At 40.7% G+C, this 27,754-nt stretch overlaps 1 protein-coding gene across 3 annotated transcripts; it reads left to right on the top strand.

The window, feature by feature from the left end:
* The first annotated feature begins 1,150 nt into the window (after window positions 1-1,150).
* On the top strand, window positions 1,151-23,187 carry mafgb (v-maf avian musculoaponeurotic fibrosarcoma oncogene homolog Gb). Of its 3 annotated transcripts, none has more exons than XM_004539010.6 (3): window positions 1,151-1,335; window positions 16,496-16,561; window positions 18,945-23,187. In XM_004539010.6, the coding sequence occupies exons 2-3, from the start codon at window positions 16,526-16,528 to the stop codon at window positions 19,422-19,424; spliced, it is 516 nt and encodes a 171-aa protein (XP_004539067.1). In that variant the 5' UTR covers window positions 1,151-1,335; window positions 16,496-16,525; the 3' UTR covers window positions 19,425-23,187. The 3 variants fall into 3 exon arrangements, with proteins under 3 accessions (XP_004539067.1, XP_004539068.1, XP_004539066.2); XM_004539011.5 differs by lacking the exon at window positions 1,151-1,335 and adding an exon at window positions 1,492-2,243; XM_004539009.6 differs by lacking the exon at window positions 1,151-1,335 and adding an exon at window positions 14,439-16,363.
* Window positions 23,188-27,754: the final 4,567 nt, after the last annotated feature.

The raw sequence follows: 27,754 nt of genomic DNA, 5'->3' as shown, positions 1-27,754 counted from the left end.
GGAATTAAGGCGAAGGTATTACAAGCTGGTACAGGGTGTAATTTATTAAATGGCTGGTGAATGTGTAGCTATAAGCATGTTAATTACCCCCTTTCTTCTTTATCTTCTTTAGCACCTTACAGAATAGTGAACTAATTTGAGTGTATTTGGTACATTTTGTTACACATTCGTGCGTTTTCAAACTGGGGAAAAAAATAGAGAACCTCTTCTAAAAAGTGGCTGTATTTTGTAATTTTCTCTTTTGTATTTCTCTCTTGCCCAGGGATGTCAAAACCACATACAACACACTTTGATCTTATGTGGACCGGACCAGTGAAACTCAACCTTTCTCTCAGTATACAGAAATTTAACTACAAATTTAATCAATTAGATATCTCAATATAAGAAAATGAAGCAGAATTAAAACGGTATGTCTGAATTCTTACATGATGAAAAAATGCTGCTGTAGTAAATCTGTGACTCTTTGGGCTTAAATTGTACGAAGTAAATGTGTGAAATACAGAAAACTATAATTTAATTACTTTGGGGTAGTATAAAAGGCCACGAGGAGGTCTTTATCGGTAGGAGCAGTGGGTGAAAACGTGTACATAACTTTTTTCAAAGCCATCCAGTGTACAGAATTGAATTCTTTGCCGACCCACTCTGGCCGTGGGACCTTATGTTTGACAATCCTGCACTAGCTTGTAACATTAAGGTATTTCATAATTTTTTTAAGTGGGTAAATATTTCGCATTGAATTCTTTATTTTAATCTCTTTGTTTACCCGTTTTCATACCCTAGTCCCTATTTCAGCTGCATGTTCAACACAAAGGGGTAAAATTCCTAAAAATACACAACATTATTAAAAATAAATGAGTCATAAATGTGGAGGGCACTGTCTTTCCACTTGTCGGGTGATAAATTTCCATTGCCTCTCAGAGCATCGCTGCTTTAGTGTTAGATGGTTGTGTCGCCGCTCTTTGTCCTATTGTTGGATCAGAGGTTCAAATGTTAGCTCTAAGTATAGAGATGTGCACAGCTGTCGTGTCACGCTTTCCACGCTGCCTGTTGTTAAAGCACACAGTAGTAGTGTCTCGTGTCTCTTTAAAAGCGGGTTGCGTAGATCCTTCATGAATGAAGCCACGTGATCCAAACATCATTTGACGTCTGGCGCCTCCGACCATAGACTAAAACAAGCGGGGAAGGAGTGGATATATCTGGAGACCTGCGAGAGAAGGCGTGAGCGGAAAAACATTTCTCCAACTGTCTGTCTTCTCCACACCGGGTCGACGAACCGTCGGCGGACGTCAACCTTTCGAAGCTGCGGGTGGGCGAAAGGCGCCGGTTTGACTTCTGGTGAGTCAGCTTTGTCGAAATCAAAACTGAAATGTCTTCAGAAAGTGCTGAATGTAGAGGTGTTTTGCTGAGTGTGCACGGCCGCCGTCGCTGCCGCTCAGTGCGGGCGCACTGCCGCCTGTCCCGGTGTGCGCTGCCGCCGCCGTCGCCGCCGCTGCTGCTGTTGTTTAAAGGGCATTAGTCTGGCAGTGCTGAATCATCATCATCATCATCATCATCATCATCGAGGTCTTTGGTACATGCGCTACTGAAACGCGGTCGGTCGCTCTAGCTGCCACGCACTACCGACCAACCGGTGATTTCATAATAAGACAGACAAAGGGGGCAGGATGAGTGTGGCTGTCAGGCTGAAAAAGAAGTGTCGGAATTAGATGACCGCGCGGAGACGCGGCGGTGCCCGGGGATTCCCTTGTTTTGTGCCTGTTAAATTTCTAAATGTATAGTGTTTACTTAAAGCACCGAAACCCCCCTCGGTAACGGCACATAACCTCAGCTTTTTCTCTGACTGCGCCTCGCATTTGGAGCGGCGGCAGCGGCGCTCACACAGACCGGACATATCCAGCTGCTGGTTCAGATGTGATATGACCGTTAGTCAGCTGTTTGTTAGCTATGTTGGGATTTAGGGCTCTCATATATGAGCGTCTCGTTTGCTCTCTGGTTGTTTAGCTGTAGGTGGAAATATAAAAATATGTAAAAAAAAAAATTCTTTCTGTTTTTTTTTTTTTAAAACAAGGCAAAACACGGCTGGCTGTCATGCTGGAGCGTCGATAGCTGTCAGACGCCCAGCGGCTAGCTACAGAGAGAGAGAGAGTATTGTGGCCGAACTGCCCGAGTGACTGTTTTGACATTTGCTTTGTGTCAGCCGCTTCACACAGACAGCCGCTCGCTTCGCGTATCACTCAGCAACAGTGAGTATTTTTTGGCGTTTTAAGGACTTGTACTACCGGGTTTACTCTCATAGAGTCTACTCGGTTTTCCGGCCGCGGTGCTGCTGCTGCTGGTTCACCGGCTTGAGCTCGCGGCAGAGATGCTGATTCATCACAACGTTCGTATTTCTCAACGTTTGCGCGAGCAGAGCGGAGGCACGAGGGAGCCATGGCAACATGGCACCGGCGGCAGGCGGGCGGGCGGACAAAGGTCTGGCGTAGAGGGAAGGAAGGAGGTCTGTTCACGGCGGTGAAATTAGACCTGGTCACGGAGTCGGGGTCAAGGATAGGTGTTTTTAAAATGGTCCTAAATGTGTACATTTTTGTAGTATTCAGCAAACACTAGTTAATTTATGTGCACTGGAGCACGATGTTTGTTATCTAGTGGCTTAACCCCATGATGTTTGAATCCCCCAAGCCTTTGTTTAGGGTTTTTTTCTGATTGCCTAGACTTCGGATGTTTTAAAGCCAAAGTAATTTTAATTAAAATCACATTCTGATAAATTAGGCCACGATACTGACGGCCAGAAGCCATGTGAAGTCAGTGACATTCACCGTTTACGAGCGAAGAGGGGCGAAATAACGGTTAGCGACGTGAAATGGGCGGGTCTACCGTCGAACTTTTCTCAACTTCAACGGTATTTAACGAAGAAGCCACCAATGAGAGCGGAACATGCGGCTGATTGACATTAGAGAGTTACCTAGGTAACCGGAGCTTGGGTCCACTGCATACCAGGGTCAGATACAAAACGAGCGAATGGAGGCGGCTTCAGACCTTATAGAGTTAACCCCTCAACCTTTAGTTCACTTTTTAATAAAATAAATAAATACAGTCTGATTTTGCCAGATTAAAAACAAGAACCTCCTGTGTAAATATCATTAAAAATACAGACACAAATGAAGGCTGAGGGGAAGGACTGATTCCCATGGCGGTTAATGAACCCACACTGAGACGTGTGCTAAAAAAGGAAGCTATAATGCTGTGCAACAGAATTTCCTCTGATTGATCTCTTGCGGATGGGCCATTATCTTCTGCCTATGAGCGCTGCAACTCTTAAACACTGAAGAGTAATAGGGAAGCTCTGTGGGCACAAGAAAAACAGAAACTTCACCCCCCTAATGACTCCATATCAGCAGCTTTAGTTGGAGTCAGCACTCTGCAGAGTGTATCAAAAGTATGTAGTAAGCAAGTTGGCAAGTACTGTAATAGAGGGTCATAATGATGAAACAGTTGTATCAGTATTGGAGAGAAGAGCACCACCACCAACCCTCCCTCTTCACTGTCTTTCTTTCTCACACACACACACACACACACACACACACACACACACACACAGATTTTTCCCATTTCCTTTTCTCATTGCATGTACGCACGCACACACACAACCTAGGGGCTAAGCTTTTTATACTTGGTATCGGTATTTAATCAGTGCTTGAAGTGCATTTCTCTGTCAAGTACTTTCCCATCCTTCCCTGGTGTTCGCGGTAATTGAACGCTGACCAATGCTTATGTGTGCAACTTTGCTGATGGTGGCAGAGCGGCGAGGCGCGCAGAGCAAAAGGGGGGGATGAAGGAAGAGGGAGGAAGAATGAGAGATGGGATTTGTGGAGAGATTGAGAACAAGGACCTTTTTGTCTTCAAGGCATTCCCCTGAAAATGCTGAGGCGAAGCAAATGCGCTCTCGCTTGACAGATGGCGTTTTCACTTGTTACTTACCACAGCTAGTTTCTTTGCCTTGTCGTGCGTGTGTGTGAGTGTGTGTATATACATGTGAGAGGTTGCAAAGAAAGCAGGAGATATAAAACACCTACAAGAAGCTAAGATCTTCCTGCTGTAGGGCTGTGTGTGTGTCTGTGCGTATGCCAAGCACCAAGGTTAAAAGCTGTGTGTGAGTTCCTGCCTGCACTGTTGAGGCGTAGAAAGGAGATGTAACAAAGGGAAGTGATTTTACTATCAGTTGGCCATTACAACATTTGGTGCATGGTGGTTGATTGCGTTCTATCTCTTCTTGTCTGTCTTGAAGCCTCGACGAGGAAGGAAGTATATGTGTGTTCATATACACTGTTTGATGCCCTACGTGTACGGTGGTCAAGGTGTTGAAGCATCATGCAGAGCAGTGATAGTCATAGTAAACAAAGGGCCTCACATGGAACATCTGAATGAAAATATCACACACACATATTGCTGATGAATGTTAAAATCCATTAATTTGGGTAGATATAACAGATTGCCTGAATGTTTTAAATAATCCCAAAACAAGCCTGAGACAACTAGTTCACAACCCCCATGCTTTTATTTTGAAAGCCCAGTCACTACTAAGGTCATTCTGCAGTCCAGTTCAGAACAAGATCTAATGCAGCTGGGGACAGTAGCTCTTGTTCTACTCTGGAGATCCGCTGTTAGCTTGAGGGTCACTCATACTGAACCTGCAGCAGGTGGAGAACGGGTGCTGCTGTGCTCTAACTCACAGAGGCTGCAGAGCAGAACGAGGAGCACCAGCAGCAGTTGAAGTCAGGGTTCCCGTGTGCCTCCTTTCACGCAGTGTTTATTGATTTTTGGGTGGTTGTTTAGTTTTCTTTTAAGGTTGTAGGGAATCGAATTGAGGTGGCCGTTAGGCTCTGCTCATGTGTGATGTAGAGCCTCCTTTGGCTGTGTTTATAAGGAAGGATGATTTACTGAGCTACAACAGGAGTTGGGTATATTCAAGATGGTCAGCACAATCTATAGACAGAGGTTAAAGTGGAATTTGGCAGATGAAAAAGACTGCTTGAATTGCCCAGCACTATCAGCAACACATCGTATGTGGATCCAGTGAAAAAAATTCTAGAGAGACTCTGTGTATTTTCATATATATATTTATATATGTCCTTTAAATTTCCTTTCTGAGCATTTCTTAGCTTCGAAAAATAATCCCTCATCTTCACTGCCTGTCCTTTTTTCTTTTTTTTTTTTCCATCTGTGAGAGTGATGTTATCAAACTTTTGTGGAACTGATATTTTTTCCTAACTGATCAAATGTTCTGAGGCTGTTGCCAACAGCATGCCTCGGTTTTGTTACTAATGCTTAGAACACATATTTTATTTATTGGCTTAGAACTGTAAATCTAGTTTTTCCCTCTAAAATACATCAGCACCTATTAATTTGGTCTTAAACTGAATGTGGACACATTGATGTCAGTACCAAAAGGTTATTTTAGATCCATACCCAGTAACTGTGAACAAAGTCTGAGGACATGATGTTTAATGATGTTTTTGTTCTAAAGTAAAGAATTTTATCTTAAGGTTTTTTTTCATGATTTTTGTATCCATTCTTGCTCTGAGATTGCATTGAAAAAAGAGACTGCACAAAGGCAGCGTTTATTGCAGGGCTACAGCTCTGGATTGCATTAGATTGCACAGGTGTTTCTGATATTGTGTCCACCTCCTCTGTATGTGTGTGTATGTGTGTCTGCGAGGAAGAACGCGGTGTTTGTGAACATAATTTCTAAGTAGTGTTTGCATGTTTATGGTCTTGTTTACTACTGGGAACCATTTCAGAAGTCTTGTTTTGCTTGCAGATTTCTAAAAGAGTGAGAGGGAAGTAAAATGCGATAAGTAAACACGGGAATAAAAGATTGAATTGCAGTGAGAGAGAGGAAGAGAGAAAAGGAAGCAGTGGGGCAGATCAATAGTTGAGTGTTTTTTCTCCACAGTAATGATGAAATATGGTGTAAGCAGATCTGGTGCATAATCATTGCTGTGCTCCACTGTTTTTTTTTTTTTTTTCTTCAGTTTTCTTTTTTGCTTCGATGTGAGTGCGCATCTTGTCCTTGTGTTATTCTGTCTCCGAGTCTGTGTGTGTGCGTTTAATGTACCCGCCCTCCACAAGTGCTTCGACTGCTTATTTCATAACCTCCCTGAGAACCAGAAAGTGTATGAAAATGAGACAAATCTCATTTCAGCATGTCAAAGGGATTTTTTTATTTTATTTTTTTTAATGGAAAAAAGTTGAAGTTCAGTTTAAGTTGTTGATCTAGATTTCGGTCCTGAATCGATTGTGTCGTGCATTTCAGTGATCGGTGAAGTGATATTGTAGTCTTTGAGTAAAGTTATCAAGTTTTTCCTTTGTGGGCCTTTGGGCTTATTTTGGAGCTTTTAGAGATGCCGCCAGTTAAAAAAAATAACACTCACACATTCATTCCATACCTCACCAGTGATGCAGCCATGAGATATTGTGATTGGCTTGTAGCGGCGAAGATGCAAGGCCCTGGTAACAGAAGTATCCGCACCAGCGGTTGTCTACCAGTTGCATCATCTCTATGCCAACTTGCCGCATTTTTTAACTGCAGTGTGACGATCCCAGGATTGTGGTATGAATTTCTGAAGCTTTAAAACACACACAAACAGAGTGGATCAATGCCAAGGAGCAAAGAGAGGGAACAGAGATACGTGTGCGTTGAATGTGGCACCGGCTTTGCTATCACCTGTGGCATTAAATTATTTCCAAGCAACAATGGTCCTCCGGTGTCTCGACTGAGTTTTCATTTCCCCTCCTCATATTGAAGGCTGGCTTGCAAAGTAAACATCAGACCTATTCTCAAACAAAACAAGTGCATGTTTTAGATCTAATCACCTTCAGAGTGAGCAAATGTAGCTGATGAGGAATTAGCGTTTAGGGCCTGCTGAAGCTATGGAACCTTTGTTTCATTGTATTTTCTGCATCTTTTTTTCGTCTTATAGTCATGAAAAAAAGAAAAAAAATATTATATATATATATATATATATATATATATATATATATATATATATATATATATATATATATATATATATATTTTGTTATTAATTCCTTCTCAATCTGTTTGACCTTTTTGTAGAAGCAGCTGACTGCACCTAATGATTATTTTCACCACCAAGTAATGTTACTGCAGTAATCTGTAATTTCTTGTCTGAGCTGTGGTAATGATTTTTCCACAGTCCAAGGTGACATCTTCAAATGCTTTGTTTGTTAGACAGTCCATAACAGATATTAAAGTTAGTTCCAGTAATTGCCCTTTTGGAAACGGGCTTTTTGTCTGTGACTGTCAGATAAATACAAAATAAAAGAGTAGAAAAATCTACTTAAAACTCACTGTTTAGAGTAATCTGAAGTCTGAGCTTTTGGCTCACAGGCTCAAAGAGGCTGTTACTCAGTGCCTGTACAAATATTTTGTATTTATAATGTCATATATACACAAAGAAAAAGTATAATGGGTCCAGTTTTAGCCTGGGAAAAGCTGGAAGATCAGGCTTTTTAAATCAGGAAGTTGTTTCAGCACTATTCACTTCACAATTCTTGGCATTTAATCGTGTTTCTTTAAAGTAGTAGAATTGTTTATGGTTTTTACAAGTGAAGTTTTGTTAGTCATGTGTTGTTTTAAACTGCTGCGTTTAGCAGGAGGATAAATATCAGATTGAAGGGAAGCAGGCAGCACTGCTTCGGTAAAATGTCCACATACTCTGCCCCTCTGTGCGCATTTAAATATATCGTAATACCCATCATACCATCTTAAAGGAAAACCTTAAAATAGTCACGGAGAATGTCGCAGTGCAAAAGAGACCACTGCCCCCGAGTGCACCTCTGTAAACCACAAACGTGTCTCCTCCTCCCTGTGGTAAAGGTTTTCTGATGATACTTTCCCATTAATGTGACTGATAATGATGAATGCCTCCCCACAGAGTCGCGCCGTGCTTACTTTGCTCTTGGACTCGAACTTTCTCTTTGTCTCGAGTTTGTATTGCTGACCTGGGATGCACGGCGTCTGGGTGAAATAAACTTATAGTGTCGTTTAACTTATCCCTGTCTCCCTCGCAGCTCTGTTTGTATGCACGCACGCACACGCACACACACACACACACACACACACACACACACACACACACACACACACACACACACACACACACACACACACACAGAAATGACTTAACCTGCGCTACATGCTTTCTCTCTTCAAAAAAAAAAAGCACTTATGAAAAAAAGGCGCCAGAGCTCAATTGCCTGACAGTGCAGTTTTTTTTTTGCTTGTGTTGGGAAATTTGTCATCACACTCCGACTTACTACCTGGAATGGGAAAAACGTGTCGACACCAGGACTTTTTCTCGCCTTTAATAACGCACTTGTCTCACAAACACAGACACACACGCACACGCACGCTGCCCCTTTTTAACTCTCAGTAAACTGTGAAAGTGATTCCATATATGTTTATGAGGGGCTAGAACATCAATGTCAAAGTGATTTTAATTACTAATAATGACTTAATTTGTATAACACTTTTTAATACACACAGTGCTTTAAAAAGAGAAATGCGTAAAAAGTGTGCATATGCCAACAAACAGTACATACAAACACACATTCACTGGCAGGGTCCACATCCTCAATTAGATTTGAAAACATGTTTTGTAAGAGAATTGCAGGTTCAATAAGAATAGTTGTTTAGGCTGTGTTTTGAAGAGGACCTCAGTGGAAACTCAAGCTCCCAGGTGAGGCAGATCCACGTGTGCTAAGGAGGGGTATGTGAGATGAGAAAGTGGATGAGGGTGGGGCACGAACTACTCCTGGCATTCAGAAAATGATCTTGAATTCAAGAATGGTTACATACAGGCAATGGTGTGAACCACAGCAGAAAAGTAAGGGCAAAATTTAAACTAACCTATGGAAATTAGTTGTGTTAACAACTCTGCCTCCAGCACCAGCTTAAAAAAACCAGAGAGCTGAAGGAAACGTACATTTTTTTTGAACGCCAGCAGTTGTGACGTTACTTTCGATGTACGGTGTCATACGCTCATGTCACAATGCTTCTTTTTTTTTTTTTTTTTTCAAAAGTTGGAGTAACTACAATTTTTTTCTGACTCTGGTGGGCTGAGTTGAACCATTTTGCAGACCGGTTATGGCCCCCAGGCCACATGTTTGACACCCTTGGTCTAGACTCCTCTTCTCCATGACTTTTCCTGTGTTTTCTCCATCTCCTCATTCTGTCTGTGTTATCATGCTTATTTCACGCTCTGCATAACCTCCAGTTAATAGCTTCCTTTCCTAAAACACACACGCGCACACACACTCTCAAACACACATAGCCCATACTAGTGACTTCTCTCCTTGTCACTCCTCAGCTCCTCAGACCCAAGGTCCTGTATCGCTGCTCCTCCCTTTTCTCTACACACAGGTTGCCATTATCTCTGATCTGATTCCTAATTCTCAATCAGACTCCACACAGAGCTCATCGTTAATTATTTACCGACTCCCTCACCATCTTCGGCCCACACGGGATCAATGAGAGCTACTCGCTCTGTTTTTTAACAAACCCAAGGTGGACTGCTGCCAGGAGCTGAGTTTTGTAGCTGTCTGAGGTTTCAATTCACTCTCCCTACGTTTTGCTTCCTTTATGTCTTTCTGTCATGTCCTCTCTACGACCTACTGTGCGCGTCTACTGCTTCACTCAGCTGCCATCCTTTGTGTTTCCCCCCCGCTATTGCTTAGAGAAATGCCTGAAGGAGAAGACACAGTTAAAGCAGTTGTTATTGTCGGATTATTCAATAAACGCAGCAATGCCACTGCATCACAAATGACTTGTGACTCTTACAATCTATTCTTGATCATTGGCTATATATGCTCACTTGTTTATGTGCGCAAACACCCACTTGTCGCAGCCCCCGGGTCATTTTTGGAGCGCCTAATCTGGCCATTTATTTTCCACTGTGTGTGTCTGCAGCAGGCCACCGGCTCTTAAATAGCAAGTCTCTTTCTAAGAAATTCCTCTCTGTGTGGCAGTAGAGGCCGGGGCAAAAGGTTCTCGCAAACAAGATTAATTAGAGCTCTGTCTGAAGCCAGCCGCACAGAGAGAGTTCATCATCCTGTTTGTCTGCGAGAGAAAGCAGTCTATGTCTCATCATGCTGTGTCCTTTGTTCTTTTTAATCTATCTTTATTAGCCCCATGATCACATCCTGCTGCACTATTACCCTGGTTTTCATCCTGGGTGCAAGACAGAATGATAAAAAATAAAAGTCAATGGCAAAACTAAAATTAGGAAGCTTGATTACCAGCAAGTAAGAAGATCTTACGTGTAATGTCATGGCATAAAAGAAAATCATTGCAAATGCATTGAGGTGATTTAAAGGTGACTACTGGGAGGCTGACCTCCTCAGGCAGGTTGTTCCAGTGCAGAGGGGTCCTGATGCCAAAAGCACAGTCACCTTTAAGCAGTGATTATATTCTGCTGCAGCGTGGGCAGCTGGAGACACTACGGTTGACTTGTAACTCATTTCATAGTTCTTTGAAGCCAACTACACATGCATAGTTGGTGCAATGTCAAGTCAAATCTCTGCAGACGAGTCTGCATAGTCATGCAAATCGGACAGACATGTGGAAGTACACTAAAAACCTTATCCTGACAAAATACACATCGCCTGGACCCTAATAGCCTAATGAATGTGAAAATTGTAAAACGCCTGTTCATGTGGTTAAGCGACCCTAGCCCCCTTGAAAAGGTAGGCCTGAGACAGCGCATGACTATCTCAATAAAAATCTCTTTAACTTACTAACAAATACTTTGACACTATGAAACTGTTTCCGCAATGAATCCACAAAATGCATAAAATTATTAAAAAATTATGAAGCTCTGCAAGACTGATGTCGGAAATGTGTGTCGAAGGAGAGCAAAAACGTGCCTCTTCCCAGTAGATCATGCAGTCATGAGTAAAGCCAGGAAAGTTGGACCCAGTAATCTAATAGTTCACATCGAATGTGAAGTGAAGTTTTGCCTAGCATCATGGCAGCAACCTGGTTGAGCTTTGGTCATACGCGGATCGTTCTCTAAATGTTATAACTGTGCGCTGTCACCAGGGGGCGCTGTCAAAAACGACCTGCCTGTAAGTTATTCTCGTTCTTTATTGTGATGTTGTTGGTTATTCAGCTTAGCTCCTTCTATTTAACAGAGAGAAGTTAAAAGAAACAAAGAACTTCTCTGTAGTGAAGTGAAACTGAGTGTTAAAAACAACAGTATTTTCTATGCTTCTATCTTTGTTTTGAACTCTGCTGCCACTTCCTTTTCTGTTCAAGTAAACTTTTCAACCAGTCCACAGTCTACCTTTGCATAGCATCATTGCCGTCAGATGTGCTGTTGAATACGTAGGTTGCTTGCATGCTTATAATACTTCACTATGCATAGCCAATGGAAACACAGTGTTATGAATACAGTCAACTGGAAAAATGATAAATATTTGCCTCTAGCAGGCAACCGGATAAGGAGGAATCAAGGCTCATACAGGGATCAACGTGTCTCTTATGCAGATTGGGGAACAAAAGAAAAAGGCCTGAATGAAGGAGGATATGTCAGGTTACTTTTCTCCCAATCAAGAATGTTTAATTTCATTTTGCTGTAATCAATAAAAAGGGTAGTATAAAATTATTCTTGAACCCACAAGGACATCCAGAGGGCGGTTAACTTCTATCATCGCCACTTTTGTTGTGGAAATTTTTTTGTTGAGAAAGACGGTCAGCCGACAGATAGTTGTCGCTGAAATGTTTGCCCGGGGAGTTGCAATATGAGCCTTGGGGAAAATAAATGCTTGAATTTATTTAATTTTTTTTCCCCAAGTCTGAGTGTGGATGTATTGGTTTTTATTATTAATAGCTCTTATTTGCAAGACTATCCCCCTGTCCCTTCTGTGGGATTTGATTTGTCAACAGGAAGAGATGTGAAGTCTTTTCTTTATTTTGTGTGTTAAAGAAGGTTGAGGGGAGAGGGAGGTGGTCAGCAGTGGTTTCATTGCATTGGATCAGCTTCAGAACTTTTCTAATTGGAGGTTTTAGTTGTGGTCGTTGCTGAGTTCAGGGTTTTTGGGGGGGCTTTATCCCCCTACTCGTCCTCCTCCTCTCTCTCCCCCACTCTCTGTACTCCACAGCTAAGCTCTTACAAATGTGTTGAGGATGCATTTTCACCGAAATGCTTTCCCACCCCCCCTTCCTCCTCTGTCCTTCTCCTCCTCCTGCTCCTCCCTATTCGCTTGCTTCTCTTTTTCTTCTCTTCTTTCTCCCTTGTCATTTGCACCCCCCTCGTCTCCTCACACCCTGTCCTCTCTCCATACTCAGCATTTTTCTCGGCTGTGGGTGTGATGTCTCTGTGTAACGCTAATCAGCTCTGGAGACGTCAGCATTCTTTCAGTCCTCCTTCACCACCAGCGCCCCTCTCCTCTTCCTCCTCCTCTTCTTTTCTGTCTTCACCTTGCTATCTTTTTTCTCCCTCCTGACTTTCTCATCTTTTTTTTTTTTTTGCCTTCCAACCATATTCTACTCATCTTCACCACTTCTCAGCTCTTCTGCCATCCCTGTCCTCACATCCCGTCCTCCGTGTTTGTGTGTGTTGTCTCTCTGCTGTAACCGTAAGCAGCTCTGCTCTTGAGTCGTCAGCGTTCTTTCAGTTGCTCCATAAAAATACAGCCTGCCACAGCAAAAAAAAAAAAAAAAAAAGCTCTGTTGTAGCAACAGTGGCTGTGGCATTGACCACACCGCAGCGATCACCTAACAAGCATGATGGGAAGGACACCTCTGGCCCTTTGTGTTTGTGTGTCCACCCAAGATGAATGGCGATGCCTTTGCTCAGCAGATGATCCTCAACCTGGGTGACTTACAGATGCCCCAAAAAGACACAGTTTGTTGCAGTTTTATCCTCTGGTCTTAGTCAGTTTTTTGAAATTTGTTGTTGTTGTCTAACCATGATGGATTAGGACATACAGGTTTTTGTTTTGTGTTGCTTCTGTAAAGGTGACACAAGGTAACGCAGACTCTGATTTACCTGTTTGCAGATAAATTATGCTTATGTATGCAGTCACCCTCAAAGAGCCAATTAATTAATGCTGAGCGCTGCACCCAAAATTTTTATCACTGTTTTTTTCTAGTGGTTTTGCAGTTTTACACACTTTTTTTTCCAGGTGTAAACAGAATGTTAAAACAAACAAACAAACAAAAAAAAAACATTAAAAAAAGTAAAGTGATGAAGTTCTGGGGGTTTATACTGTGTCTTTTGACACTGCTTGTAATTCCTCAGTGTTTGGTTACGGTTTATAAATCTGATTACATTCGGTGGTGTTGTGATAGAGCAGAATGATTCAAGAATAGACCTGGCACCTTTTTGGAAATTAATTGGCATTTATAAAGTGGAAAACTGATTTATAAATGTCTATGAGCCACAAATTTATAGCCAACACAGGATCACCAGTTAACCTAACTGCTTTGAATTGTGGGAGGATGCCAGTACACTCCACACAGAAACACTCCAGCTGCCCTAAAGATTCAAACAAGGAACCTTCTTACTGTGACTTGATGGTGCTAACCACTGCACCACCATGCCAACCTTTTATGTTGCGTATATAAACATCTAAAGTGCCTTTTAAAGTGCTTTTAATTACGACGTTAAATGTGGTATCAAACCTCTGCAGTATGCGAGTACGACATTGTTTAAAACACTTGTGTACTCGCAGTCAACCATTTTGCATGTGTGTTTTATTGTGCCCCGCTGGCATAGCAGCAGGGTTGTGTGTGTGTGTGTGTGTGTGTGTGTGTGTGTGTGTGTGTGTGTGTGTGTGTGTGTGTGTGTGTGTGTGTGTGTGTGTGTGTGTTTGGCAGCATGCTTTTTGTTTCTATGTAGATGGAGGATGGGGGGGTTTGGGCACAAGGGAAATAAACCAGTGCCTGTCAGGGAAACAGCCCCCTTTATGCCCCCTCTGTTTGCATCAACCCAACCCCCAGCAGCTAACCTCAGTCTTCATGTCTTTGATTCATCTTTTGTGCGAGCGTGCACCTCAGCTGTGGGAGGCTGCATCCTAAAAAAACAGAAGAGTGCAGCGGCACATTCAGCTCTCAAGAAGAAGCTCTTTAATAAAAGATTGTGTTTAACTGACTGATCGTAACTCATTAAGAAGAACCTTAAGTGCTGAAGTCAAATGCTTTAAATGAAGCTGTGCCATTTCTCCATCGGATTAAGCCTCGCATGTTATTGCGCGTTTTTTGTTGTTGTTGTTTTTCACTCTTCACCACTTCCTTGAGTTTTAAACTGTTTTTTTGTTTTTTTTTAACTTGCTGTGCATTTGACATGTTTTTTTGTGTGTGTGTGCATGCATAATTATTTGTATGTTTTTCTTTGATCTGCAGCTATTTATATCTGTAGGATTTGTGGCAGTGCATGCACAAATACTGAAGCCCCCTCACAAACAGACAGGCAGGCAGTGATGCGTTGTGAGGGAGGCTCACTAACACATTTGGTGTCTTTTGATAGAAAAAATGGAAAGAGTCGTGTTGCCCGGTATCATTTAAATGTCATCACACCTAAGAAAGGTGTGATAACGCCTTCGTAGAAATTAGTCCAGTGAGAAAAGTTTCCACCTGACCCCCTCAGAATAGCTTTATTATAATGAAATGATGCAAACCACCATACTGTGAAACTGTTACGTTTGAGTTACAGGCCCTCAGAGTGCATAGGGGTGGATCTAAAGCTGTTTTGTTTTCCAGCATATTTGAGCCCTCATAACTAAGAGTACATGAAATAACCACATAAGACAGGACTGAAAAACACATTTAAGCGTTGTTGAAAACTGCAACCAAATCCATTTTATAACCACTCCAAATGATTCTAGTCTAAATGAAAACATTTTTTTCTATAACTTTAAGCATCAATAGCAGGGGATATATCATAGACCCTGGATCTTTGATCTGTTTTCTGATAATTCACTGGAGAAAACTTCTTCAAAAAGTACATCTTAGGGTAAACTTTCAACTTATAACACCATATGATGGGATAGGTGGCTGGTCAAAATATGAAAGGTCTCCTTTGTTACAAGGCTAATCTTTTATCTTGGATTCTTTCTGAGTCATCCAGGGTACCAGTTCTTGTTTCTGTTATTCTACGTTGTCTTCTTCTTTCGGCTGCTCTCCTACATCATAGACCTAAAATTCCAACTTCTACAACAACGACTTCTGAGGTAAATGAAAGGCAGCATTCATCTGTGATATATCCCGTGACAATAATGCTCAACGTTAATAAAGAAACCTTTCTGGATTGTGACACTTTGAGGTTTGTTTGATTTTTTTTTTTTTGTGTGTGTGTGTGTGTGTGTGTGTGTGTGATTTGGGGGCTTTAAGACTGATGTAAATTTTTACATCGTCCATTGCTTTGTAAGGTCCCCTTGTGAGGCTTTAATCTGAGAATTATTGCCATTGCTGTCTCTGTTTTTAAAATGGATATGATGACTTCGGGCTTGATTTGACTCTGAATCTGAGGGATGCTGCATGCTCATTGGCTAATGACTCGTGATTGACAACCATATCTTGTATTGTCCTCCCCTTAAAGGGAAGAAGGGAAGAACAAAAAGTCAAGAGAGGAGAGCAGAAATTTGTGTTGCAGGAGAGAAGGGAGGGAGTGAGATCCGGAATCTGCTGCGTCGTCATGACTGGTCTCATGATGATCGCTCAGCACCAGCTACAATAGCCGCCCTTTATGAACACACACAAACACACAGGTCACCAAACAAAGATTCTCATTGAGAGCTTGCGGAGATGCTCATCATGGAGCCGTGCGCTCTAAGGGCTGATCTCATCCTTTGCGTTTCCACGCTCGGTCTTTGTTGACTTCTGATTCACACATTTGTATCTCCATTCTTTTTTGTCTCGTTTCCACTTTGGTGCAAAGGCATCAATGATTTCATTTTTATCCCCAGTAGGTGTAGGTCTATATCTGTTTTCTGCTCATCTTTGGTACGGAGAATGTGTGTGTGTGTGTGTGTGTGTGTGCGTGTGTGTTTGTGTGGACGTTCTAACAGTTGGTTTTCCCCTGGAGTCCTTCCCACAGTTTTTACCACTTCCTCTTCACTCACACTCATTTCATTCCTATTGGCAGAAAGCCAGCCAATAAGAGCGCAACAACACAAAGGTAGTGGGCAATGTCAGTGTAACCACAAGGAAACAGGAAGTCAGGAAAATTCTAAGAAAAGTTTCTGTCACTTTCACTCATACAATCTCACCCCGATACAACAGTGGAACATGCTCCCACAACATAGTAGATATAGATTTACCATGTCTCCACTCCTCTTGGTAGGTATTGGTTTGCAATTTTTTTTTAATTGACTGTTAGAAGAGAGGGTGTCCTTAAACACAGTTTATTTTAATGTTTTTTTTCTGTGATGTTTCTCTGCTTATGTTTTGTGCTCTCCTGCATCTCCACAGGTTCATTCAGAAGAGCAAGGCTCTTGTGGCATGACGACGACTAACAAAGGAAATAAAGCCTTGAAGGTAAGCAGGTGCATGTTTCAATTTTATTTTAGTTATACAGGGTAAGCTGTTGGGTAAGTTAAAAACCCTACAATATTCTAGAGAAATGAAACAATCAGATGGTCCACTAACAGCAGGAACTTTGGGAAGAGAAAACTTTTAACGGGAGACCTCTAGCAGAACCAGGCCCAGAAAGGAGTAGACATCTGCCCTTAAAGGTCGGAGAATGAGCGGAAAGAGAAGAGAAAAAAGAAAAGGACACAGAGCCCATAACAACATACGGGAAAAACACAAAGTAGTAGATTAAAGATAATGATATGCAGCAGTGGCATATAAATGCATGGCAGTGGGAAGAAGTGCTCAGGTCACGGGAAGTCCCCAGCAGCCTGAACCTATGACGGCATAACTAAGGGATGCTGATACACCAGTAAATACTCATTTCATATTTATTCACAATGCCATTTATATTGTAAGGGAAAAACCCCAAGATATTAGAGAGACAATCCCATATGAGGTGGTGATGGCAGAGAGGAAGAACGACTTTTAACAGGAAGTTGACTGTGGCAGAACAAAGCTCAAGGAGGGGCCGTTATCTGCTGAGATTGGGTGAGGGGAAGCAGAGAAAAAAGGAAAGCATCAAAATCAATACCCCTATGCCTAATGGACAATTTTGTCTTCTTATGCTTCTCCTTTAGTGATTACCTACCCCAAACTCAGTACAGTTTGAGGTCAAAGATCAAATGAGAAAAGAAAACTTTCTCAGAGGACCGCAGAATTTAAAAAATGCCCATCTGAAGCCAAAATGATGCTAGAAGGAAGGCACACCTCTGGGCTTTTTGAAATGCCTCTGGGCAGTCATTTTAAAGGATTATGTAAATGAACTTGAATTTAAATAAGCAGATGGGAAGGTGAGGAGGGAAAAGAAGAGACAAAAAGAGAGCGCAGAGATATCACAGACAAGGAGAACAAAACACAAACTACAGAGTAGAGAAGAAAAACATCATTCACATGTTGTAGCGGGATAAACACACGAGGCATGAAAAACATGCTCAATGCTGGGAAGTCCCCCCAGCAGCCTGACTCTCACGGCATAACTAAGGGATGGTTCAGGATCACCTGATCCAGTCCTGGGATCTGGGAGCTGGTTACATGGGAGAGGGACCTCCTATACTACTTCTAAAAACTCTTCTTTGAATTTATCCAAAATAAAATGACTAAAACCATTAAACACAACCTGTGACAAAATAATTAAACATCTAAATGTAATTGAATAAGGAGCTTGAAAAGAAACACACACGTGTGGTATTCATATCTGGTGGGGACATCGAATTGACATAATGCTTTCCCTAGCCTCTCACCCTAACCCTAACCATCAAAAATGAGTCCCTAACCCTTACTAACCCGTACTAGCTCTCACTAAAAAACATTTTGAGTCTCAAAAATGCCTTCAAACTTATGGGGACCAGGATTCTGAACTTCTCATTTTTGGTCCCCACAAAGATAGGAATACATAGTCTCTCTCACACACACACACGAAGTTCTCTGCTGCTTGTCCAGGACGTGGTGCAGAGGGTGATCTGGGTCCATTTATGTCTGTTGCCATTCACCACAGTCATCTGCTGACCTTTGCATCAGCTGATGGAGGAATCCAAACTGTGATGATTAAATCAAAGTTTAACCCTGAATTCATGCAGTAATGAAGGGGTTTTTGTTTTTTTGTTTATTAAATCTTTCCAGTGCTACATGTACTCATTTGTGTTTTTGTACTAGAAATATTTTCCCGTTTTAAAGCATGACAAAGTCTACATTTGCAGGCTTGAGGGTTTGGTGGTGGAGGGAATGACTTCGCCTCTTAACTGAGGCCTGAGTCATCATATGTGGTAACCCTAACCCAGTAGTTTGGAGAAAGCAAAACAGTGCATGGTAGGATGATTATTTTCTTTGTTCCCTGATTGTCAACACTTAGGATAACAATTTAATAAAAAACTCCAAGGGCCAGAGTTTGTTGGGGTTAAGCTTGGGTTCTTCAGGATTTAGAAATCGGTAAACCACAAACCACTGTTTGAAATGTGGATGGTTAAATCATGTCACAGATTTAACACGTGAATTATTTTCAATATGTTGTTAACCAAGCCACCTTTAATGGTAATTAAGTTTAGAGAAAGGTCATGGTTTGGCTTAAAGCACAACAGCTGCCACTTCTTCTAAATCTCGGTTTTCTGGGTTGGCAGGGTGACACGTGGCCACTGGAGAGTCTGATACAGGTCTGAATGTTCAGGCCACATAAACATTTCCTGGCAGTAACAGATAATATGAGGTCTTAAAGGTGTCAGGCGGGGCTTTTTACAGTCAACTCATTGCTGCTTTCTCTCTCTCACTTCTCTCTTTTTCCTGTGTCCTGCAGGTGAAGCGTGAGCCGGGCGAGAATGGCACCAGCCTCACAGACGAGGAGCTGGTGACCATGTCGGTGCGGGAGCTGAACCAGCACCTCCGAGGGCTCACCAAAGAAGAGATTCTGCAACTGAAACAGCGGCGGCGCACCCTGAAGAATCGTGGCTACGCCGCCAGCTGCCGGGTGAAGCGTGTCACCCAGAAGGAGGAGTTGGAGAAGCAGAAGGCTCAGCTGCAGCAGGAGGTGGACAAACTGGCCAATGAGAATGCTTCGATGCGCGTTGAGCTGGACGCTCTGAGGTCTAAGTACGAGGCGTTACAGACCTTCGCCAGGACTGTGGCACGAAGCCCCACTGTCGGGGTCGGGGTCAGGGCTGGAGGGGGAGGGGGAGGGGTGGCGTCATCGGTCATCGGTCCGCTCATCCCAGGGAAGGTGGCGACGGCGACGAGCGTGATTACAATAGTGAAGTCAAAAACAGACGCACGGTCTTGAGGGAAGGGAAGGGAGATGAAGGTGCATCAGGATGGAGCTTAGCTGCATCTGAGTCAATCTTCCCCTCTGCCGGACTCCTCCTCCATCTGCACTGACAGACAAACAGCCGGGCGGCCTCGCTTGCATCGTCACGGCACGCTCCTGTCACGTTATCACTTCTGATCAGTGCAGATGAAGGAAAGGATGGAAGCGGAGGAGAACTCTTGTACCAATGCAGGACAAATACACAGGGTTCCTATGGGCACTGAAGACCCGGAAATCCCAAATAATATGAAAACTGTCTTATTCCTGATCAAGAAAATAATCTGACATTTGTAAATACTCAAAATGAGAAAATTCCAACAGTTTTTATTTGGTTTTCGGTGCTCAGTGCTGGTGAATCTCTTTTTAAGTACATAATAACCATGTCACGAATTTGCACACAGATTTGAAGAGGTGCCTGATCGAAATAAAATGTATAAAATTGAAATTTGGTACATCATCAAACAATCCTAAACACACATGAGAATCAGAGCATTTATTCTTGATTAGTTCTATGGAAATCATTGAATTTAATGTGACCTGCTGATTTGAGTGGCTGCAGAGAGGCCCCATCTTGTTCCACCTAGCCAAGAACTTTTTCAGAAAAGTACTATAGAAGATATATATATTATACAATGGTGGTAACTGTATTTCTACTGTTTTGTACTGTGTTGTCATTCACATGAGGTCCAAGGTGTATTCTCTGTGTGTGAATTGTTATATATCAGGAATTCTGTGAAATTCTGTGGCGCGTGTTCGTTTTGGTATTGCTATATTTGGGTAGCTGTATTTTTACTTTGTTTTTCTTATGGTCTTTTTACTTTCAAGTCACACTCTCGCGTTCTCTTACCTACTCTTTTCTCTGTCCTTCGATTTTTCAACTCCAACTGGCTTCCATTATTACATGCAGTACTTCCTGAATTTTATGAAAGGAGGAGGGGAAAAGGAGGCAATTAATATTTACCAAAACATATTATAGGAAAAGGAGATGACGTTATTTAATTCGCTGACCTTATTTTAGTGTGGGAATTTTCAGGGAAATGGTCATATGAAGATAAAAGCCTCTTTGAGTTTTGCTTCAAAGTTGATTATTCAAGACATTTGGAAGGGCAAGTGCCTTTTCCTCCTAGTGATATGCATAGAGAAGAAGTCAAAAGGATAACTGATGAACAAATAATATGATAACTTGTGGAAGGATGGTGGAGATTCAGTGTAGATGTGTTGCGTATGCTTGTGCTTTATAGCATAAACTGACCAATCAGGAGTCAGCTAGTGACAGCATTGAACTCTTCCCGTACACTGTTATTTAAGCTGTGTAATAGCACGTAAGGATGATGATGATTATTAACAGTTATGTACCTTGGCAAGTCATTTGTTTAAAGTGGACCTATTCTGCTCGTTTGCATCTCTATATTTTTATTCTTGGACTCTAGAGAAGCTTTGCATAAGTCTCAGTGCAAAATGATCCCTATTTATTCAACACTAGTCCTTGATGCAGCCCTTCAGGTCATTTCTGTGTCTGACATGAGCTGCTTTAGCTCTTCACCCTTTTAAGGCAACCTTCTGGTAAGCAGAAGGATTGACAATGAGTTGAGAACATTCAAAACATGGTTTCATAGAGTGGCTTTGCATGATTCAGAGTTGAAATAATGCTTGTTTATCTGATACTGGTCCTTTTATGCAGCCCTTCAGTTCAGTTATAGCTCCATTCCCTTTTCATTTAGGCTGTATTCTGATTGGCTGCTAATCCTAAATAGAAGATCTTTGTCTGTACTCACAGTCCAAACTATGTCCCTGAAATTACCAGGGGAATCTGCTCTCACTGACATCATACTGGGCCAGAAGTAGAAAAACAGTCTAAAGCTGAGCCTTCTCGTCTGTGCGTTTCACTCACAGGTTGTTTTTTTTTCTATTTGTTATTTGTCCATGATAATGTATACATATGTAGAAAGAAAGGAAAAGCACAATAGGTCCTCTTTAAGTGAAAAGAAAAAGGGAGATTAGCAACAAAAAAAAAAAAGAGCCTGAATTTTATTCTTGCTTTTTTTTTTTTCTTTTCTTTTTTTTGGTCTTGTTTTGGGTTTTTTTTGCATAAAATACATTTGTCTGTTATAAACAAAGTCTGCTGTAGGTTACAACACCTGCAGGAAAACCTTTGCCTCATATCAGAGCAATTTGGGTTGCACTTTTCTTTTCTTGTTTTTACCCGCAAAACTTACAACTGCAAACTGCAACTGTGATTTCTGACAGTGCAGTCAGCGGGCATGGGTGACAAACATTTCTCTGAATTTCACATATTTCACGCGGGCTTTACCATAAAAAGTAGTCTTACGTGGTGTTCTATACTTAAAGAATCTTTGTCTATGTATGGTGGAGTCTGGATTTTTATAAAGACAATTATCTTTGCATCGTTTGTAATGACATGTATAAAAAAACAAAACAAAAAAAAAGTATAACAAAATCTGTTTGATATACAGTATCTCTCTATTTTGCAATTGTACCAAAAGTGGCTTAACTACTGAATAGCTTTGTTTTTTCTCTAGCTACTAGGCACGTGTGTGTAGCCGTGAACTAGTGTGTGGTGTGCTGTGTAGGTATGTGACGAGGTAATATAACGTTCCCTATTTCATGGATATGACTTTGATACGTGTTTGATTTCAGGCTGAAGCGGGTGATGACACAGTGAGTAACTGCACTCTTTCTCAAATCGTAGTCTTTGTCCTCCCCGGCCCTCATCGTTCAGCTCCAGCCCTGCAGACGTGTTAGATCATTTGCTAAACTGCACTTTGGCAGAGTTCACGTTTGTGACGTATTTCTGAGCAGGCCTCCATGTCTTTATTTTTGGTCTGTGCAGCCTGTTGCAGATAAAGTGACCAACGAGATGAGGAAGTTTTATGGTTAACCTCACACACTGCGTTGTGTTGTGTATTCAGGTCATCAGGCAAAGTAGCAAATATGTGAAACTCTGCTGAAGACCTTTGTGGCTACATCACACCCACTCCTTCAATAACTTATTTTTATAGTGTGTGATTAAAAAAAATGTTGTTTTTGTTTTTTTTGCTTCTGTATTTTACACGGTTATGTGTATTTAACATCGTTCCAGTTGTATTTGTTTTTTGTTTGTTTTTTTTAACTGTTCTTGAAGTGTCAGGGAAGTGAAATAACAATTGTTATATGGTGTTTTATGAAGTGAAAAAAAAACTATTCTGCTATTTAATGGTTTGTCTGTCAAAGAGTGAGGTTTACCTTTGAGTACAATTGCCTCAAATATTTTTTAACCTGATTTTAAAGCTGAAAGAGAAGCAATTTACACAGATGAAAACATACATGCAGCCTTTTACCTGAACCGCTACTTCTCCACTGTGAAGAAAAATGGGTTAGCTCGCCTACTGCTGTGCAGTTACTATGATAAGTAAGGAGTGTCTTCATCTGTACAGAAATAGAAGTCAAACTGGTGAACAGTGAAAAAGGCGCAGGAGGATAAATGGGTTTGTGATTGAAAACATTTTTTCTCCGTAGTCTTTGAACGGATAAACGTTCACACGTTCAGTCAGGCGTGAAACCAGAGAGCTTCAGATGTCAAATGAAAATCACTTATCACACCTAATGGTATTGAGCAACAAGCAAATTTCAGTATCTCATACAATGTATTAACGTGTTTTCTCCATATTAAAGAAAACGCCCTGTTTTGTACGTCCTGAATGCCGTTATCTGAGTTTTAAAAATGTATTCTGTCCCTCTCCATCAGTCTGCTGCTTCCTGCCTGTCTCACTGATGTTTTTCACTGGCCAGCTGTGCGTGCATGCGTGTGTGTGTTTCTGTCTAGCTATCTTTGTGAGGACCGAAATCTGCATTCTACTATACTTGTGAGAACCAACAGTCACTTGTGAGGACACACACCAAATTTGAAGGCCTTTTTGAGGCTCAAAATGTGGTTTTAGTGTCAGGGTTACAACTAGGTTATGGTTAGGTGTAGAGAAAGTTTGGGGCTGCTGGATCATCCAGACTCTCCTTTAAAGTTCCTGTTAAGCTTTTCTGCTCCTCTTCTCCTTCCTCCGACGGTCATCTTTGGCGTTGTACTGTAGTCGAGCCCTTCTGACTAATTGATCCATGTATTAAGCTATTGTGGAGATATTCAGCTTTTGAGCTAACAGAAAGAGTGGTATCTATTAAAATATCAGCTAAAAACATGATATTAAAATCAAAAAGGTAGACAGGTCCCACTAACCCTTCAACATTATGCACTCCACACTGTATATAAATGCCACTTGTTTTGCACATATTCAACTCTGTATATTTTATATATTTTATTATTATTATTATTATTTTATTTTATTTTTTTACTATTTAATTTGTAAAAATGTGTATACACACACACACACACACACACACACACACACACACACACACACACACACACGTAGGAAAATATTTAGTATACACATCCAGAAATGCATACACTATTATATATTGTACATATATTTATTAGTTTCAGGTTGGCCATTCTTGTATTTTGCTCGTTTGTGTTGTTGTGTTTGCACATCTCTGTTGCTTGTGGGGCTCGCACACAAGAATTTCACTCGCATGTGCTGTGCCAGTGTGCCTGCACATGTGATGTGACAATAAAAAGTGATTTGATTTGATTTGATTTGGAGTGGATTTAGCCTCCACAGAACACTGAGTCTTTTAGTTTTTGTGCTTTATTTTGTGCTGTTAAATCAATTGTGAGGTCATTCACTTTTTAGTATTTATCAATATCCACACAATTTTCTGTTAGTTTTATAAGTAACACTTTATTTACACACTCTATAATATACATGCAGTCTCAGTGGAAGGGGAACCTGTCTAAACTATCCGATATCAATATAATATTTTTTTATATAATTATTTTAATATTTTGACTAAAAAAATAATTATAAACCTTATTTCTTACACTAATAGAACCTTGTTGTTTTTTTTTGTTTGGTTTTTTTGTTTGGTTTTTTTAGGGTTAGGCATTTATTTTTAATGGTTAGGGTAAGGGGCTAAGGAGACCATTATGTCAATGAAGGTCCTCACTAAGATAGCTGAATGGGCTTGTGTGTGTGTTTGTGTGAGACATCATATAAAACAAGAGGAAACTCAACTTGTGTTGAGACTGTAAGTTATGTCAAATTGTACAATTACGTGTGCTGCTTCTCTGTGTTTTTATGCTCCTCTGGTTTCTAAAAAGAAAAACGAAAAAAAGAGAGAAGCATTCTGTGTAAACATTAATGTGTCAACATGTGGCTGCTGTTAAATAGACACATCTAATTATGCAAACTGGCAAAATCCAAACTCCTGCCTCACAGGAGCACTGACGCTATCGTAGTCGTTTGTCAAGTTGTCTGTTTTCCTGACTGTACAGTGTGATGTGACGAGGTTAAAGAGCTAATGTGCGGTGTTTAGCTTCTTCTTCTTCTTCTTCTTCTTTTTTTTAAATATACCTGATAAATTAAAATGTCAGCTTGCCTCTGTTTAAATCTGGCATATGTGGTGTGGCTTACCCACTTTCACTTAGCAGTTAACTGTGAAAACACAAAGTCTTCAAATTAATTTATTTAGGATTTTTTTTTTTTTTTTTTTTTTTTACAGGGATGCACCATTTTTATTGGCAGATATTGGCTTCAACTCCCATCAGTTTATTCAGCAAATAAGACGGCATTCAAAAACTGCAGCAACTGATGTTTGTTTGTTGTGCTCCATCAGTTTGGTGTCCATTTCTAGCTCAGAATGGGTCTCTCACATCCAGTCAGGTGCATGTGTCTGGACGACACTTAGAATACAATATTTTGTTTTCTGAAACTAATGATGGCTTCCTTCGCTTAGATTGACACGTCTGTTGACCCTCATATTTAGATTTCAAGAGAACAGCAACCAAATGCAAATGCAACAAAACCACTTCAGACCTCAATGAGGCTTCATTACGAAAGAACTGGCCTCACCTGGCCATAAAACTGTTCCTCGGTCGATAACAGTATTGGCCTGTTATTTTTGGCCATTTGATAAACAAAAGTATACTGTGTGTTTTAGTAACTCAAACCCCCACTTTAGATGAGTAACGGACTTGTAAGCAGTTTATCTCTTATGTCATATGAAAAAGGTTGAAGTCTTTTACATCTGATATTCAGATATTTGTATTTGTAGAGAATCCACGTCAACATTTGTTTTAAATTTTGTGTTGTTAATAAAAATATAAAGGACAGTAACTACAATGAGAGACAAACAAAAAAGAGAGTGAGAGGACTACAGAGTGTAGTAGCGATGCAGTAATACAGTCACTACAAAAAAAACAAAGCAAGATTTAATTAAATTCCACAAAGAACATCCAACTCCTCTCAGGCTTGTAGAACTGCAGCGACTTGTTCCTTTGATAAGTCCATAAAGTCCTCAAACCGCTTCACCTTACCGCAACAGGTTGTTGTTTCGAGTTTGTTAAAATTATTTCATTTGACTGTGCAATTATTTCAGAAGCAAAATGTGTTTCAGAAACCTAATCTTAACCCTAGCTGAGTCACCAGTGAGGTTAAACATTGTTATCTGCTTAAAATTTCACAATTGGTGCATTCTTGTGTTTTTATTTATTTAATTTTTTTAATCCGTTTCTAACCGAGAATGATGCAGCCGTCATGCAAGGCCTCCTGCTGACCTGTAGAGTTCTTATTTTTTTGTCTTCCACATTTAAACTTCTTGTGGCATTTCCAGTGAGAAACCATGTGCCACATCTCTAAACAAACAAAAGGTTAAACATTACACAAGTTTAATCCAGACTATCACTCAGCAGACACGGTCAGCTGACACCTCAGACCTCCTGTGATTGTCAAGACATGCTGACCTTATTTTCTGCCACCCCTGCAGGGGTCGAACCCTCGTCATAATGAAGCTTTTCATCACAAACCCTAAAACAACCACTCAGACTACATCTATAAATATTTTACAGAGACAGAAAAGGAGTGGTGGAGATGCGTCTGATAAAGCTCTTAACCATTTACCACTCTACTTATTCTCTCCTGCTTTAGTTAACTCAGCAGCCTACCAAGCCCTTCTTCAAAACCCACACTTCTTCCAGAAGATGCAAATCATTAACTCCTTATCTTGCTGCTTGGCCAATCGGTATGCAGGCATCCAGTGATTTTCCTGTGTAGTGAGTCACGCCACTGGACTCTAAAAGCCCTTTCACCCACCGCTGATCCTGATCGATAGGAGTAAATGAACCAAGGATTCCTTTGATCATTTTGTTTGGTGTTTGCATCAATAGTGATGTTTGTTTTTTGCATCCCAGGTTCATACCCAGCCTGCATCAAATGTACAAATAAAAAAAAATCGTACAGAGTTCAGGTATCAGCACATTTAAATTAGTATTTATTTATTTTTTATTGTAGCAGTGTCCCCGTCAAATTTGACTCTTGATGCGAGCATTCAGCCAGGTTCACCATGGGATTTTTTTTTTTTTTTTTTTGTGTGTGTGTTTCTAAATCTTACACATGGAAACGCAGTATAAATAATGGTCCGTTTAAAGCCTTTGAAAAGTAGTGAGTTTGTGTGAATATGGTGTAACCTAATCAGAAAAGCCCTTGTAATAGGAAATTCTGTGTTTTGTAATATTTCTGTAAGGGATGTAATAAATTATTCGATGGCAGTACTTTCTATGGGAAACTACTTAAAATGTGACAGTCTTTGTTAGTATTTATCTTCCAATTTAAATTATTGTCTTTTTTTTCTCTCTCGCTCCTTTTTTTTTTTTTTTTTTTGGCAATTTGTAGATAGTGACGATGACAAGGTATGGGTAATCATGAAATTAACTGTTTCATCATCGGTCCGATGCATTGTTTAATTTATTGATGTATATAGTGTACGTTTGTTGATAAACAGCTTACTTTATTTTGTATATGACCAATAAACATGTTTTAAAATGGAACTGTCTACGTGTTAGTCATTCATGAATCTTTAGTATTATTAGCATTTTTAAGCAAATATAGTGCATTTATTATATAAAAACAGTGCGTACAATGTCATCAATTATGTTGAATATTGTTGCATTATTCTGTTGCAATAACTGCATTGATTAGTGAAGACAGTTATGTACAGGGTTTAATGAGATCAAGCAAGCTTCCTAGGCAAAGCCTTTTGTAGTACTGAAAAAATACAGTATAATCAATTAAATTAAAGTTTATACAAAAAATAGTCCATATATGGAAATGCATAAATATATAAAAGCATTTATGACATGTGTAACTATTTGCTGTACAGCAAATGAAGCAAAAAGTTTCATTTTTCACACTGTCTGTCTG

This window comes from Maylandia zebra, linkage group LG6 (assembly GCF_041146795.1).
Source record: "Maylandia zebra isolate NMK-2024a linkage group LG6, Mzebra_GT3a, whole genome shotgun sequence".
In the NCBI taxonomy this organism is placed as follows: domain Eukaryota; kingdom Metazoa; phylum Chordata; class Actinopteri; order Cichliformes; family Cichlidae; genus Maylandia; species Maylandia zebra.
Note: the sequence above shows the minus strand (reverse complement) of the source record. Positions and strands in the feature narration are given on the sequence as shown.

Excerpts from the sequence above, each read along its gene's own strand:
- mafgb (XM_004539009.6), top strand. The coding sequence starts at position 16,037 with ATGTGTGTGTGTGTGTGTGTGTGTGTGCGTGTGTGTTTGTGTGGACGT. Across the intron at positions 16,364-16,495 it reads CCATGTCTCCACTCCTCTTG|GTTCATTCAGAAGAGCAAGG; the intron begins GTAGGTATTGGT and ends GCATCTCCACAG. Across the intron at positions 16,562-18,944 it reads AAGGAAATAAAGCCTTGAAG|GTGAAGCGTGAGCCGGGCGA; the intron begins GTAAGCAGGTGC and ends TGTGTCCTGCAG.